General features: G+C 39.9%; 1 protein-coding gene across 17 annotated transcripts in view; it reads left to right on the top strand.

Annotated features, from left to right (window-relative positions):
• Nucleotides 1–16036, top strand: part of dlg2 (discs, large homolog 2 (Drosophila)) — a 179781-nt gene that overhangs the window by 141691 nt on the left and 22054 nt on the right. For 7 of the 17 annotated variants that reach the window (XR_010668637.1, XM_065962674.1, XM_065962677.1 and 4 more), the window contains 5 exons: nucleotides 413–472; nucleotides 2234–2389; nucleotides 5427–5583; nucleotides 9243–9345; nucleotides 15528–15572. Coding sequence is in view for 16 of the 17 variants with exons in the window: in XM_065962674.1 (XP_065818746.1) it covers nucleotides 413–472; nucleotides 2234–2389; nucleotides 5427–5583; nucleotides 9243–9345; nucleotides 15528–15572 (521 nt within the window). In the remaining variant the exon portion in view is untranslated. The remainder of the gene's footprint in view (nucleotides 1–412; nucleotides 473–2233; nucleotides 2390–5426; nucleotides 5584–9242; nucleotides 9346–15527; nucleotides 15573–16036) is intronic. The other 10 variants (XM_065962678.1, XM_065962680.1, XM_065962679.1 and 7 more) reach the window with 2 other exon arrangements.

Genomic DNA, 16036 nt, shown 5'->3' with positions numbered 1-16036 from the left:
CGTTTGCTCTTACTGACATTGTTCCCTTTTTTTCTAGATCCTTGCTTGTGTTGTTCTTACTCTCTGATGTACGTCACTTTGGATAAAAGCGTCTGCTAAATGAATTGTAGAAATGTAGAATATATGAACAGCCTCCTCTGTTAAACATAAATAACTTTTAAACTCCCATAGCTGGTTACTCTCTCACACTGTGTTGTTCACTGTGTGCTCATGTGTTTTCATTACTCCCTGATATTATCATTAAGTACTTTAAGAACATGGCCTTTTCTGTTTCTTATGTTCTTACATGTCGCATGCCTCCAGGTGTTTCTGTGATCAGAGTCTTAAAATGAAACATTCTGAATGTAATAACTGGGTGACAGCGGATGAGTCAGTGGATGGATTTTAAAAGATGACTCCTCTATCCTACTAGAAATCCCTCTCTAGATGACGGGGAGGGTCACAGGTTTGATTCTCAGCACTTCCAGTTGAGGTGAGATATTTGGTGTCCTCGGTCACGACCTGCATGCTCGTGCATGTTCATCACTGAAGAAAGACATGAGATCATGAATCTTTTTAAGCATGCATCTTTATTCATTTCAATGAATGTTCTGAGGAGTTTGAAGTACTGTTGAGTGTCTCTGCCCAAACATGTTTAATTCTAGTTCATCTTTCTTTCAGCTAAAACACATTTATTGAAAAAATAATTAAGTGCTTGTTTTCTCCACTGACATGCTGTTGCATTGTCATTTTGGATGTATGGCAAAATTAAGGAAAGAATTGAGGAAAAGCAAAAGTAATATTCTGTTTAAATGATGAATAACAAAATACCAGATATAGATGTTTTAATGCTCTCTTCAAAGCCACCAGACTCCATCGACTGTCATGTGACCTCACAGAGCACAGGAGCTGCCACTATCCATTATTAGTACACAAAGTTCTGTTGGATCTGAGCTGACCACTTCTAAACACTAAAGTCAGAAAAGCCCACACCAATAGAGGCAGCAGTTTATCAACAGCATTTACACTGATCTGAGGAGAACAATGGAGATCAGTGGAGTCTGGTGTCTTTGAAAGGAGTGATGTTAGGGCTGTGTTTCTGAAGCATCGTCTCAAGAAATCCAAAACACTTTTGACCTATTAGTCATTCAGAGACAAAAACATGTTCAAATAGGACTCATGTGACATACTTATACAGAAATGAGGCTTTAAACAACCTTTTCAGCCTTTGCAAAATATTCAATTCTATGCTTCAAACTATGCCTGAAATGATCAACAGTTTTATTTTTACTTGCAGTTTTTTCTCTGTAAACATATTATCTTTCAGGGGTCGGACAAGATATTTAAAGCCTTTACTACTTCATCAGAAACTGACAGTTATTTCTCATACTACATAGACTGAAACATTAACGATTGGATTTTATTCCATCCATATTTTCAGTGGCACTCCCACTGTCTGCCATAATGTTCTTTGGACAGAAAGAGTCAGATCCCTTCACTCCGTATAAACAACCACAAACCTTGAAAAGTTGGGATTTTGTATAAAATGTAAAATTAAAACAAAATGTGACATGTTTTAAACATTGGTACCCTATATTTGAAAGAAAAAAATCACAACGACAACATGTCAAATGTTGAAACTGATACATTTCATTGTTTTTGAAAAATGAAATGTCATATTTGAATTTGATGCCAACAACATGTTTCAAAAAAGTTTGGACAGGGTCATGTTTAACAATCTGTTGCATCATTTTTTTCTTTTAACAACACTTTGTAATGGATGTAGCAATGAATGTAGACAATGAAATATCTAGATTCTTTGCAATTTAACAATTGGAAACATTATTTTTTGTGTTGCCATCATCTTCACAGTGGTGAACCCCTCTTCATCTTCACTTCAGAGAGACTCTTTTTAAATCCACTCATGTTACTCGCCTGTTGAGTTAAACATCAGAATCTGTTCCAGTCTTTTGTTTCCTCTGTCCCAACTTTTTGAAACATCTTGTCGGCTTCAAATTCCAAGTTTCAAGTTCCAGAAACAAAGACATTTTGCAGTTTCAACATTTGATATTTGTACTCCACATTCTGTTTCAGTTCACAGTCCCAGCTTTTTTTAGGTTATGAGGTTGCAGTACTTCTTCTCCTTCTGCTACATCTCATACTTCTTTTATCTTCATTCATGTGTTCCTCCCGGCCCCCTCCCCTCTGTGTCTGAACACTAACCTGTTTGCTCTTGTCTCTCGCTCCACTGTAGGCCTCCTGAGCCAGTTTACAGCACTGTGAACAAACTTTGTGACAAAGCACCCTCCCCCCGACACTATTCCCCAGTAGAGTGTGAAAAAAGCCTCCTGCACTCTGCCCCCCTCCCAAACTTTCACTTAAGCCTGTTCCCTGAGTCGGACATCAACAGGTACTTCCCACCACCCCATCCACTCAGTGTTTCATCCCAGCACATGAACAGCATGTTAGCATATGATCCTGTTCTTCTCATCTTCACACAGTCCACCTCCATCAACATTCTTAGTAAGAAATTCAATGTGTTCTTAAAACCCACCAACACAGCACCCACCAAAGTTTTCTATTTAAGTTTTGAACTTTTTTATTTGATTTCACTTAATCTAGTGTGCGTCCTAGTTCTCTGAATGAGTCAGTATGTTCACATGCAAGACAAGAGGAATCTATAATATTATTGTATTAATGCTTCTATGTCCAATTCTGCTGCGGTAGGTGGCAATATGTCCCATTTCAGCACGTTACTATTGGACATTCTTCAGTTTGACTTATTAAGTCGCATACCAAACATTCGACAAACAAGTTAGCACTTAGTAAAAGGCATTTCTTTTTCTTCCATCCATGTACTTGAATATGTTTTCTCACTCTCTCAGATGACACAACATAAACCGTGTCAAAAATATATAGTTCACGCTCTAGCACTTGCTTTCTTTATTTATGTTGTTTGACTTCCGAGTCATGTCATGACACCGAGGAGCATGTACAGAATGCTTAGGCCAGTTTGTGCTCGGTTGAATACATGCAACAGTAAATTGTTTCCCAAGTGCATTACCCTCAAACTTATTATCTATTAGGGTCAAGTAAAGAACGGTTGGGTTAACAACAGAGCTCAGTTAGCCCTTCTGCTGCTAGCTCCATGAATCCTGGTGCATCACTGTCTCATCCTTAATTTGTGATTCCAAGCTGGACTTTATATCTCCGAGTCGTTGTTATTTTTGTTACTTCACCATCTAAAAAAGTAAATGTGCTTCCTCGATGCACCTTTACCTTTAAATATCTAGCACGTTTGATGTTAATGCAGTTTTTTCAGCATTCTTTCAGTAATTTAGTGAAGGGATCAAAGGATACCATGAACTTGAGTGTTGTGGTGTGCCATGCTGTTAATATTGCAGACTGAGACTCTGGTTCCTTAGATTAGAAACAAACATTTTGTCCTCATAGAAGTAGTACTGTATGTGTTCTGCCTTTTCTTGGCATAGCCACCTTAATTTTCCATAGTGGCTTGTTTCTCACTCACTCCTTCTATGCTGTGATTGGTTAGGTTCAGACATTGACAAACTTCACAGGAGCATCAGCTTTGTATTGATTGACAGCTGATAGGCCTATCCTATTATTTTGTATTGGTCGGGGACAGCTGTGTATTTGATTGAATCGAAGTGGGAAGAGGCAGTCAAGGTGCATCAGGTTTTTACAGTCTGTAAACTTCTGGAAAGCTACTGAAGTAACTGAAGTCACATGAAGTTAAAGCTTCATTTCTGTGACATTATGTTGGTTAGTTTAGATGTTATGCTCTACTAGTTAAGATAATCCTAATGTCCCCCTGGTGCAAACAAACAATGACTAAACTAAAGTTACAAACTCATTAGTTTTATTACAGCATTCAGTGTTTACTCTAAACCCAAACTCATGTTCCTCAGATGTAATTAAAGAACTTAAAGCATTCATCAAAGCCTCAGTAGATAGACGTTTTTCAGACTAAACATAAAATGAGTTTGATTGCTCAAAGTTAAGTGATGTTTTTCTAATAAAGTGAACTTTTTTGTGCCATATTATTCAGGTTTTTTAATGTGCCATGATTAATCATGCATTTCCTGTTGGGGGTTGATTAGACGACTCTTATCAGCTTTAATCAATGATCCTAGACTATGAGGAGCAGGGTAATATAATAATTATATAGAAGACACAGTGCTCTCTGTAAATGTCCTGCTCTTTGTATGAATGATTCCCTAATCTACCCCGCAGCTTTTCTCTCCAAACTCTTATCTATTTATAACCTTGAAATATCAATACATTCTGTCGAGCATCAAAACTGCATCGCTGCGAGATCAGAGAATGTGTTTGTCATAAATTACCCAGGGTTGCAAAGATGACTGAAAACAGCAGAGGAGAGATTGTAATAAGGGTTTCTCTACTCAGTTAGAGTGGCCTATGTGTTTGAAAATAAGATGCTTATCAGGGAGGATTGTTTTCTGCCTTTTATAAAAGTTGAATCTATAGGTAGAGGAGCTCTCATATCCACCTGCAATATAGGCTTAGCCCAGATTTTCCCCAAAAGAGAACATAAATCTGGGAACAGCTATGATTTCAACAGAAAGAAACATAAGAAAAATCAAGTATAGTTCCAGATGATGCATCTTTTTCTCCCTCTCGCAGCTGTAGTTCATGTTTTCACCAGCAGAAGGCAGTGTGCGTCTTAAAGTCATTATAATATCCTTCTACTTTCTCATTCTCTGATAATCTGTACCTAATACAGCCAATATGGTGGCAAATACAATAATGCAAAAAACATGATTTCGGAAATATCTTATAAAAAAAAAATCTTATTAAATAAGAATAATAAGAATGAATACTGTCTATAAAGGTCTATCCTACCATCATCTCTTTATGGACAAAGTGGGGCCCCAAGCATCATTTCTCATTCTTTTTATGCTCTGCAAAAGCAAAAAATAAAGAAATAGGGCCTCAGTATATGGTGAGACCCTCCACACTGAGACTGTCCTGTTTATGGGAAGGGGCGCTATTTCCTGTTGCCTAGAGTTTGTGGTATTTGCATATTAACCCTGAAAATGTTACAATAACCCCAATGGAGGCTGCTCACCCTAGAGATATGTATTTATACAATTTTCATGTCCCCGTCTGTGAATGTTTATGACAAAGAAAGAAAGGAGAGGCACACCATAGTGTGTGCAAGCATGTGACCAGGTCCCTTTTCCATCAGAACTAAATCGGGGACAAGAGATCCTAAGTAGAGCACCATCCCCCTGTGGAGATCCAGCAGCCTTTGAGCTTCCTTCCCTGAGCAAAGCATCATTGAGGCTTGTGCCGGCGTACAGCGCATTTGTTGTCCACCTCTCTGTTCCTCCGTTGTCCAGACTAAAGATGCTGAAACCCAGTGACTCTCCGGAGCTCATGTACTATCTGAACTGTCTGTACAGGGACCCCAGGAAGGTGGTGCTCCACAAAGGATCCACAGGCCTGGGTTTCAACATTGTGGGAGGTGAGGACGGCGAGGGCATCTTTGTCTCCTTCATCCTGGCAGGAGGGCCTGCTGACCTGAGTGGAGAGCTGAGGAGAGGAGACCAGATCTTATCGGTGAGTGCACCTTCAATCAATCAGTCTTTATTTTCTATAGCGCCAATTCATAACAAATGTTATCTCAAGACACCTAACAAAAGAGCAGGTAAAAGACCGTACTCTTTGTTATATTATCTACAAAGACCCAACACACAAGAGCCCACCTGATAGACACGAGACACAAACTGGTATGCTGGAAAGCATTTTAAAGTGAGAAGAAGTCAAAAGTATTTCATCATTTATTTACATAAGTGTGTGGCCTGTTATTTAAAAAAGTGTTTATTATCCTTGAATAACTGAAAATACAAAATGATCCAAACTAATCAGCCCTAAAGTCTGGGCTGGTTGTTTTCACTGATGTTGCCTGTGTAAGTCAGTTCTACTTTTCAAATGGTCCACTTCTGTTAACACTGTGTGTTCCCAGAATATTTATAGAGAGAGTAATAGTCCTACTGGCCTAGATTAATTCTCAGGGCTTCGGGGCTTAATTGTCCTGCAGCCTTTCTCCTATATTACAACTGAGAAGTGTACACTGTCTGTGGTAGTTACTGGGGAGTTTGTTTCACTCTGAGGGTCTCAGCCCCCAAAAAGAGTTACACAGTATTCATAAAGTTACCATTCAGAACTGATTCAGAAACATTCCCATTGTTTATGATAGTTGGCCTGTAAATGTATGAAATGAAAATAGATATGGTTACCTTTTTCCCAAACCAACACTGACTCTTCATGGTCCAGTAGACTAAACCAGTAAACTAAACCAGTCTCTTATCTGGAGTGTAAAGAGTGGAGGTGAGATGTTCTTGGGTGCATTGCATTGCAGTAGAAAGTGACAGACTTCCCACAGTGTCTCTATAATGTTTACCTACCTGACATCAATGTTGATAAAGTTCACTCTTAATAATTGAACTATAGTCTAAGTTTATTGAAACTGTTCCCAATCTGTGGTCCATGATTCCATAGGGGGACCTACAAGATCTAAGGGGGGAAGTTTTTTTTATTTTTGTTTTTTTGCTTAGATACAAGCAGAGGGGGCTCCAAGGTAAAAAGGTTGGGTACCTCTGATTTATGAATATTTTTTAGCTGTCAGAATAAAAAAGTCAGAATAAAAGCATCGTGTGAAAACATGGGGAGTCTCATCACAGAAAACCAATCAGGCGTTTTCTTTAAAAAAATCATACCAGAGTCATGTCAGATGCATGCCAGGTGACTTCTGCACACAGTTCTCTTGAATATGAGTATCCATTCACTATTTCCAGAGTGAACTACGCTTATGTTCTCTTTCATGATTCATTCAGTTCATCATAAATATGAGCCCAATAATAATAAAGATCTGTAACAGAAGTCATGTGAGGCAAAGTGTTCTCTCCTGCTACATTACATAAAGGAAAAAGAAGCTTTCAGGAGCAAACATTTCAAAGTTCCTTTTTTTGTCAGCTGCAGAAATCCTCCTTGCACTACAAATGTTGGAGATAATGTTAGGCATGTCATGAATGTGATATTAGTTCCGAACACACTCTGTGTATGTTTATTTTACCATGCACAGTGAAAACTAGTTTAGTTTAGTGTGTGAATGCCCACGAAGTTTAAACACTGTATGTACAAATAAACAGCAGGATTCAGCCTCTACACATTGAACAGGACAAAGACAGAATGTCTCCATGACAGATGTGAAATGTCAGGAATTTACAACTGGAGGTTGCGCGTTAGGATTCTGCTGACATCAGGTCTCTTCCACTAACAGAAACATACATTTACACTTAGCGATGAAACAGGTGGGTACAATCCACAGCAGAACAGAATAGTTTGTTGGTTTGAAGTTTAAAGCAGACACTCACAGTTATGGAAGTTCAGTTTCTCTTGTGTTATTGTTCGTCATGTTTCCTCTTGCTGTTTCTGCTGAACTCAGCTCATTGAGTGCACACAGCGCTGCAGGAGCCCCCTTCGTCAACAGAGCTGTCAATCAAGGCATTTAATACCAAAACATGTCAGAACAGTACCCAGGTTAAGAAATATATGATGTCCTTAAAGTAACCACATTTCATATCCTTATACTTTAGCGACCTGCTTACCCAGTGGAAAGTGTTACCACAACACATTATTCTCCTGGTCAGCATCTGTTACTGTTAAAGGGGCTTCACATATTCACTGTTCAATCACAACACAGTGCCATGGAACATAAACAAATACTAAACTGACTTTATGTATGATGACCTACTGAGAAGACAAAAAGGCTGCACAGCTTAGCAGTTGTATGGAGGAAATGATTGTTCTGCCTCATTATATATAATTGTAATAGTTTGCCTCCTGCAGTAACATCAAACTGTGCAACAGATTACACTGTCTCCTTTCATCGCCGTGTCATGGTACTGAAAAGCCGGCTGATTATAAAATCAACACGACAGTGTCTATCTGATAAATCCAATCAGGACGTCAGTCTACCTTGATGAAAACAGCCAGTTCATGTTTCCACAGTGGCCTGACTTTAAAGTCTAACACTAACTTATTTCCCTACTTCAGCCTTTTTCACATTTCAGACACACTGCCTCTGAAATCTTCCTGAGCAGACAATCCCTGCTCGACAGGATGGGGGGAGGGGGGGAGGCAAGACATGACTTAAAAATAATAATGCAGAAGTGGCAGACACAGAGTGACATATTTTGCATTTATAACATTGCTACATCAAGTTTGACACATTTAAAATATAAAGAACAGAGAGGAGCAGAAAACATGAAGAAGTAGTTTCATTACATGCACAGAGGTCACACTTGTCCATGTGTTATATATTCTATGTTAAAGCATCAGAACAACTTAGATATGCTGGATATCCTGCCTTCATTTAGTTTTAATGGAGCCCAATGATTTCCATGTAGATATGCCATGTAAAGAAATAATATAGAAGATGAAATGAAATAAACAGCTTCAGTCCTTAATGTAAAAATCAAGAACAATTTCAGCATAACATATCTATATCTTTAGACATTCTTTTGGCTAAAGTATTAACACAATATATGCATATGTCTGGGTCAAAATAACTAATTGGGGCCCACATGTTTTGAACTGTTCCAGTAAATCTCCTCAGCTAACAGCTATGGAACAGGCTGGATTGGTTGCTGCTTAATACTTGGGGTCACATGCAACCAATCAAAGTACATTCACCAAATACTGTATGCTGTTTTTTTGTCGGTTACAGTACAGGATTAGAATGACAATCAAAGTGTCTGATTTGAAAGGATCCCTCAAGAGAAATGTTTTTTGCTAGATCTTCTTCTAAATAGAAGCAGCTGTAACATTGAGTATTTGTAGCCTGCAAAACATAATTAGCTGATCTTCTGCTGCCTGAAATATGATTGTGTGACTTGGTTGTGATACATTGTTACCTTAGATCTGCCACTTTATTTGTAGAAAACACAAACACACAAACAATCAAGGCAGTGTGAGACAAGCCCCTTCTGTGTTCTACATAATAAAATAATAGAGAGTGATGTACCAGCTGTTTGTGGATTCAGAAAACTCATCTCATTTTTTACATTAAGGGCCTCCTTAGTGAATCTTTTCATGAATATTTTCTAAACTGTTCATGAATTTAAGCCATTTAGACCCAAAATAAGTTACCATGTCAAATAACACAGAAATTCCACAAATGTACATGAATTGAATCTTTTTTGTTGTTTAACCAGGTTAATGGGATTGACCTGCGAGGTGCAACACATGAACAAGCAGCAGCAGCACTGAAAGGAGCCGGACAGGTGGTCACCATCTTTGCCCAGTACAGACCAGAAGGTGAGTGAGAACACAGGAGGCCTGTGGTGAAAACCTCCTGATACACAAACATGCTGCAAGCTCACTTCTCATTTCATATTTAAGTTAACATTTTTAAATCCCTTAAGTTTATTTTATCACTTGTTACACTTAATGCTAGTATTTGATCCTGACTGCACTCATATCATATTATAGATAGGATGGGAAAGAGGGTGAACTTCTGAAGAAGAAGCAGTGTTGTAGTGTCGAGTCCAGGACTCTTTCCTCAGGTCTGACTTGAGTCCAGGACTCTGCGAACAGAGTCATCAATGTAAAATTCTGAATAATAGCAGACGGGTCTCAGGTATCTTGGAGTTTATTAGACACCTGCAGGGATCCCACCTCAGCAGTAACATCAGTGTGTCTCCCCATTAAGAGAGGTGTGGTGCACATTTAACGCAAAGCACTGTATCATCATCAATCATTTATATTTCCAGATGCACCCACAGAAATGTTTAGAATCAAATGATAATAAATAAAATGTGTTTTCTACATATAAGTCCCACACAGACAGTCAAGCTTTATACAGCATTCATTTAAAGTGAAACAGTCCTCCTTACAAGATGAGCTCCATCAGAGCTGTGTTAAAGTTTATTGTATCCTCTCAGGAGAGTTTACTCTGTCCTGTTAAAACCAGATTGTTGTTTTTGTGAAAACAAGTGAAATCACTGCACACATGAAAACATTCACAGTTTCTGTAAATGTCTTCTCCAATCTTTAATAGTAAAATAGTTCAGAATATTCATACATCAATACAACAAAATAAAGAACTCTTCAGGAAAGCTTGCACTGCTCAACGTACTTTAATCATTTAAAGATATTTTGGCTTTTCGTTTTAACAATATCAACACACTGAATCTTGAATCACTTCCTCTAAGACCAAGGTAAACATGAGGACTAAAGCTCAACCTAGAAGCATTTTATCATCGGCTTATTGAATAAATAAATTAATGTTCCATCAAAATGAAGAATTGAAGTGTATCTTGGAACAGCTCACACTCAACCTTAAGGACCCTGACTTGACCCTGAGGACTCGCCTCAGACTCAACTTAGATTTTTCTTTGTTGACTCGGACTTGCGTAGTGGGGACTCAAGACTCGACTCGGCAAGGAGAAATTAGCTTTAGCCTGTCTCTCAGTTATTTTGTTGTGGTGGTAATAAGATGTAGTTTCTCTTTGATTTGACAGTTATTTGTTCACTCATAGTAAACTTGTGCGCCATACATTCACTGTAAGTATATTATACGTTGTGAACTTTCTGATTGGGCAGGGTCTGCAGATCAATAAGAACAGGTTGCTAGTCTCTGTTTGTGAGATGCCAGCCTCTCAAACTAATGTCCAGTCAGGCCAGAAGTCAATTCAGCAGAATGTGAATTTAGACACAAGAGTAACAGTGTAATAATCAGGTTCTCACTTCCCTCACATTCATGTCTGTGACCTGGCTTCAGTAAGAACACGCTATATTCTAAAAATATTTCTCAGTGGTCTTGACTTTAAAATTATTTTATAATAGCTTTTGTCCTGCATCATATTCCATTTAGTCTCTGCTGGGACTGAAACGTCCTCAGCCTTATTAAAGCAAAAACAATACATTATTTCAAGTTCTCTTTCAACAGGCCTGAAAAAATGTTAGGAGAGGATGTTATGATCTGCTTTGTGTCCTTTCATCATGTAATTGGATAGCCCTTGCTGAGCATGTTTATGCTAATTGTAATTTAGCAAAGACAGTTTGCCAACCTTCTGCAAGTTAACATGTAATGAATGAGACAGCTGTGACTGGTGGCATGCCTCCTCTGTTTAACATCAGCAACAGCAGTAGAATCAAGGAGACAGTGACACATGGGCAGAGACCTCTGACTGTTTCACAAACTGTCCGGACTCTCGTACCCAGAGCTATGACCAGGCTGTCTTTGGACATGTCTTGATTCAGCAGAGACATGGGCCTCGCATTGACCAGTACTTACGAAGCAATCAGTCAAATCAGTCGAGTGAAGCACAGCGACGGGACACAAACCAAAGTTCGCAGAACATCAGCACCCATGTCACAGGAGAGGGTGATACAAGCACAGAAATGCCGGTGAAGGAGCCCACACAACTACAAAGACCTCCATTGGAGGGAAAGATCAAAGGGCACAAACCTGGTGAAATGGCCCAAAGCTGTTGAAAAGAAAGAGTGGGAAACCTTATACATATCTTGGAGCAACAAGTTGGCACAGTAGCGGAAAAGCTTGAAAGGATGGGCGACATAATTTACAGCTATGGAGAAGAGCGGTTTGGGGTGAGCAAAGGGAGAGGTGGAAAGAAATTACCAACACCAATCAAGTCCAGGAGGCAGCAGGAGATTGAGAGGCTAATCAGAGAGAGAAGGCAGTTAAAAAAGCAATGGAAAAAAGCAACTGACGCAGAGAGAGAAGGTCTCATGCTACTCCAAGTGGACATCAAGAGCCGATTGGCAACCTTGCAAAAAGCAGAAAACGTAAGGAAACTTCGCAAGAAGAAAGAACACACAAGAACACGGTTCTACAAAGACCCTTTCAAGTTCATCAAAGACCTCTTCGCAAAGGAAAAAAGTGGAACTTTGAAAACATCAAAACAGGAATTGGAGGAACACCTGGAAAAGGCCCACCAAGACACGAAAAGGCATGAGCAGTTAGTCATCCCACATGACATCCCACATGACATCCCACCTATTCAACCACCTGAATTCAACCTGGACACTAGCCCTCCAAGATGGAAAGAGGTAGAGAACACTGTCCGGCGAGCAAGAGCAGCATCAGCTCCAGGGCCAAATGGAGGACCATACAAGCTCTACAAGAATGCACCGGATGTGTTACGCTTTCTATGGAAGCTCATGAGGGTGGTGTGGAAGAAGCAAACAATACCTAAGGCGTGGCAAAGGGCTGGCGGCGTGCTAATACCTAAAGAAAAGGATGCGTCAGACATCAGCCAATTCCGGCCAATATGTCTCCTCAACGTCGAGGGAAAAATCTTTTTCAGCATTGTTTCACAAAGGCTGTCCACCTATCTGGTAAAAAAACAAGTACATTGATACATCTGTACAGAAAGCAGGGCTGCTTACAAGCATGATTTGGCACCAGATCCAAGCAGCTAAGAAGGACAAGAGAGACCCACATGTGATCTTCCTTGATCTGGCCAATGCATTTGGTGCAGTTCCCCATGAACTCCTTTGGGAATCTTTTGCCTTTTTCCATGTACCAGAGCTCATCACCATACTAGTCAAGAGCTATTTCGAAGACCTGCAGCTGTGCTTCACAACAGCTGACTTTAGCACAAAATGGCAGCGCTTGGAAGTAGGCATCATGGCAGGCTGCACAGTCTCACCCTTGGCTTTTACAATGGTAAATGGACTTGAGCTTATATAGCGCTTTCTAGTCTTCTGACTACTCAAAGTGCTTTTACACCGCAGGTCACACCCACCCATTCACACCCTTTCACACACTGATGGTAGTGATCGCTATGTAGTATCATACATCATCCATCAGAAGTGACTAATCCCTCTGCCTTACAGAAGAACCCTGTTAGCCCCCCTAAGGGCAACAACCTTTGTCCGAGAAGGACAGAAAACACCCAAACATACCTTCACCAGATCAGAAGAAGGACATCTTTGCTGGGCCCGTGACTGGAGGATGCTGGCGGACATCGGCCGTCAACTAATTTTTCCACCTGAAATAGCTTCCACCAACCTCAGGCCAGACTTGGTGTTCTGGTCCCCTTCACAGAAGACTGCTTACATTATAGAACTCACAGTTCCATGGGAGAACTCTGTTGAGGAGGCCTATGAGCGTAAGAAACTGCGTTATGCAAAGCTTGCAGCAGAAGCAATGCAGCGTGGCTGGAAGACCAAAGTCTATCCCGTTGAAGTGGGATGCAGAGGATTGCGTCTACCACTCTCAACAACTCAACAAATATCGTGAAACGCTCCCCACCTATTGGCACAAAGGATTTCTTAAACATCACCTCCTGTGTATTTGATTCTTCATTCATGTCGAAGCATCAGTGAGTCCGGATGCTCAGGCAGAATTTGCTGCATCAGTAGAGTGTTCAGTTCTGCCCGTGGTGAAGAAGTACAGAATCTATTTCATGTGACATTTAGTCTAATGTGAAGCCCTTTGTAATCTGGAGTCTCAGTTTAGGGATGACAATTAAATCTCTCTGAGGTAATGTCTTCAGGGAGATTATCAGTATTTGTAATTCTGGGCCCTAAATTTTTACAAATGCTTTTGTTAATGGCTGCAACAATTGGTACAAACTTTTTTTTCCCCCAATAGGTTGCTTCAGTCACAAAATGGCCTCCAACATATTATTTCAATAATTTTACCAAAAAGGATGAAACTCAAAGTGCACAGTTTTTGCCTCTGACAGGTTTAGATTGTTATTCTTTCTGACAACATTACAGACCCCTACTGAAATGGTGATTACAGTTATGATAAGAGAGCTGTAAGTTACATTGACAAACAGTCTATAGCTGCTTCTACTGGTTGATTTGTGAGTGTTATTGTGTTATTGTTGGTCTCTGCAACACCAAAGTCACACAGCAAACTAACTACTTGAAGAGTTATTGACCATCAACTTCCATTTTCTGCAGGTTACATTGACAACAGAAAGTTGCAATTGTTATAATCATTTTGTAGCTGCCAGTTAAAACAATATACTGGAGCAACTATAAAATGTGTTATACACAAGTTAAGATAAAATAAGATAAGATCCCCCAGTATTGTTAAGTATTAAGTTGATAAAAAAAAGATAAATAGACATGTTATGACTTAAAGGTCACATATTATACCAAATGCTCTTTACTTTGTTTTTTTTAACTCTAATATGTGTCCCTAGTCTGTCTGCAAACCTCCCATTCAAGAGATAAGTCCATCCTCTCTCCGTCTTTTGCCTGCTCCACTTTTCAGAAAATGTGTGCTCAAACAGGCTGTTTGTAGATTTTCCCTTCATGACATCACAAAGGGCAGAAACCCCTCCCCCAGGTGGGTGACACTCCCACAGCTAGGTGTTTTTTCTGCCTTAGCGGCAACCTCCAGTCTTGAAAAATGAAGCCAATGCGGAAGTGCAAAACCCTGCAGTTCTCTGAGTGTCCACTAGAGGCTGGCTCCAGGAACACAGGAAGTCACATACACACCACAGCCAAAAATGTGTTAGCATGTTTACAGCCTGGTGCAAAAAACAAAATACGTCTGATTAGTTCTTGTCATCATGGGCACACACTGGACGGGGGGTGATTTTTATTTTTAAATGGTTCTGTTTTGATTTAATGAACAATATGTGTTATCCATAGTTAGGCATGTAGTTGACATGATTGACAGGTGGGCGCTTAGCAAGGTTGTCGTTAGGTTGACTGAAAGTTAGACTGAGACGTCACTTCCTGCATGGCGGCTGCTGCTGATGAGCCTTCAGAACCCCCTGCAGGAACAGATGGCTGACGTCACTCAGTATTTACAGTCTATGGTTCTGCCTCTGAGTCTACTTCCTAACAGTAACAATAGGGCATGGAGCGAGAAAGTCACATCCACTTCCAGATGGGTGTGGTTGAACGCAGCTCATTAGCAATTAAAGGTACAGACACAGAAACAGCCTGTTCTGAGCAGGGCTGTATTAGAGGGGTTCATAGGCATGATCAAATTCAGGATCAAGGTGGATTTAGAACAAGAAACTTCACAGACATATTTTAGGGACCTCTGAGACTTATTGAAAAGGAGTAAAATATGTAATCTTTAAGTAACACAGTGAGCAAAGAGTACAGAACATGACAGTAATTATTATAGACTGTATTATAGACAGCAGTATTGACAGTTCAGACCCAGGCTCCATTTATGCAAGCTCCAGGTATTGACCACATCAAAAATACTACATGGTAATAAAGAAAAGGGATATTGCACATGTAATATTACACATCATATGAAAGTAATGATAAAGCACATAATAAAACTGAGTTTTGAAATGCTGTCCTTAACATCATGTAAAAACTTGCACATGATAAGTTGTGCTCCATTTCTCTCGCTGCAGAAAGTGAAGGAGAAAGTGGAAGAGAAGGAGGATTTATTAGGCCCCAAAATAACATGATTCAACTTTCATCCAGACAGACTGGGCCCTGAACCCTTTTGGGACTAACAACTGCTTTCTCTTCTTACCCATCAGAACTTGCTCTATGCTCCCCAAGACGGGCCCACTCTCCTGCACCAGGTTTGTGCCATTGGCACTTTTGGCTGGTCTGATTTATGCATCATTCACCAGGGCTCTGCTAAGTGAGAGTCATTTAGTGAATGTGATCACAGACCATCTGCTTACCTTTTTAACCCTTCTGAAACACACCTGAACCTCCTCTCCCAAACTGCTTGATTCTCACTCCTTCCCACTGCACATGCACGCCTGAGACCCCTCCTGACTTTACCTTTTGTTTCTGTGCTTGTGACCATTCAAACTGTGTGCACACTACCTCCCCTTATGAGCCTCAGTCTATAGCTTTGTGAAGTATTTATTTGGTGTTATTACAATGCTTGACTTAGATGTTCAGCTCAGTAGTCAACAGTTTTTAAACTTTTCTAAATACATTTCCAAAAACAGAGAGATACCGTTAATGTTTCAGGGTTAAAGGGCACAAATGGTTTGTTAATCTTCAATATAACATCAGTTTAGACCAAAGCAAA

The sequence above is a fragment of the Labrus bergylta genome, chromosome 14, assembly GCF_963930695.1.
Source record: "Labrus bergylta chromosome 14, fLabBer1.1, whole genome shotgun sequence".
Taxonomy (NCBI): Eukaryota; Metazoa; Chordata; class Actinopteri; order Labriformes; family Labridae; genus Labrus; species Labrus bergylta.
The sequence above is the reverse complement of the archived record's forward strand: the minus strand, read 5'-3'. Positions and strand labels throughout refer to the sequence as shown.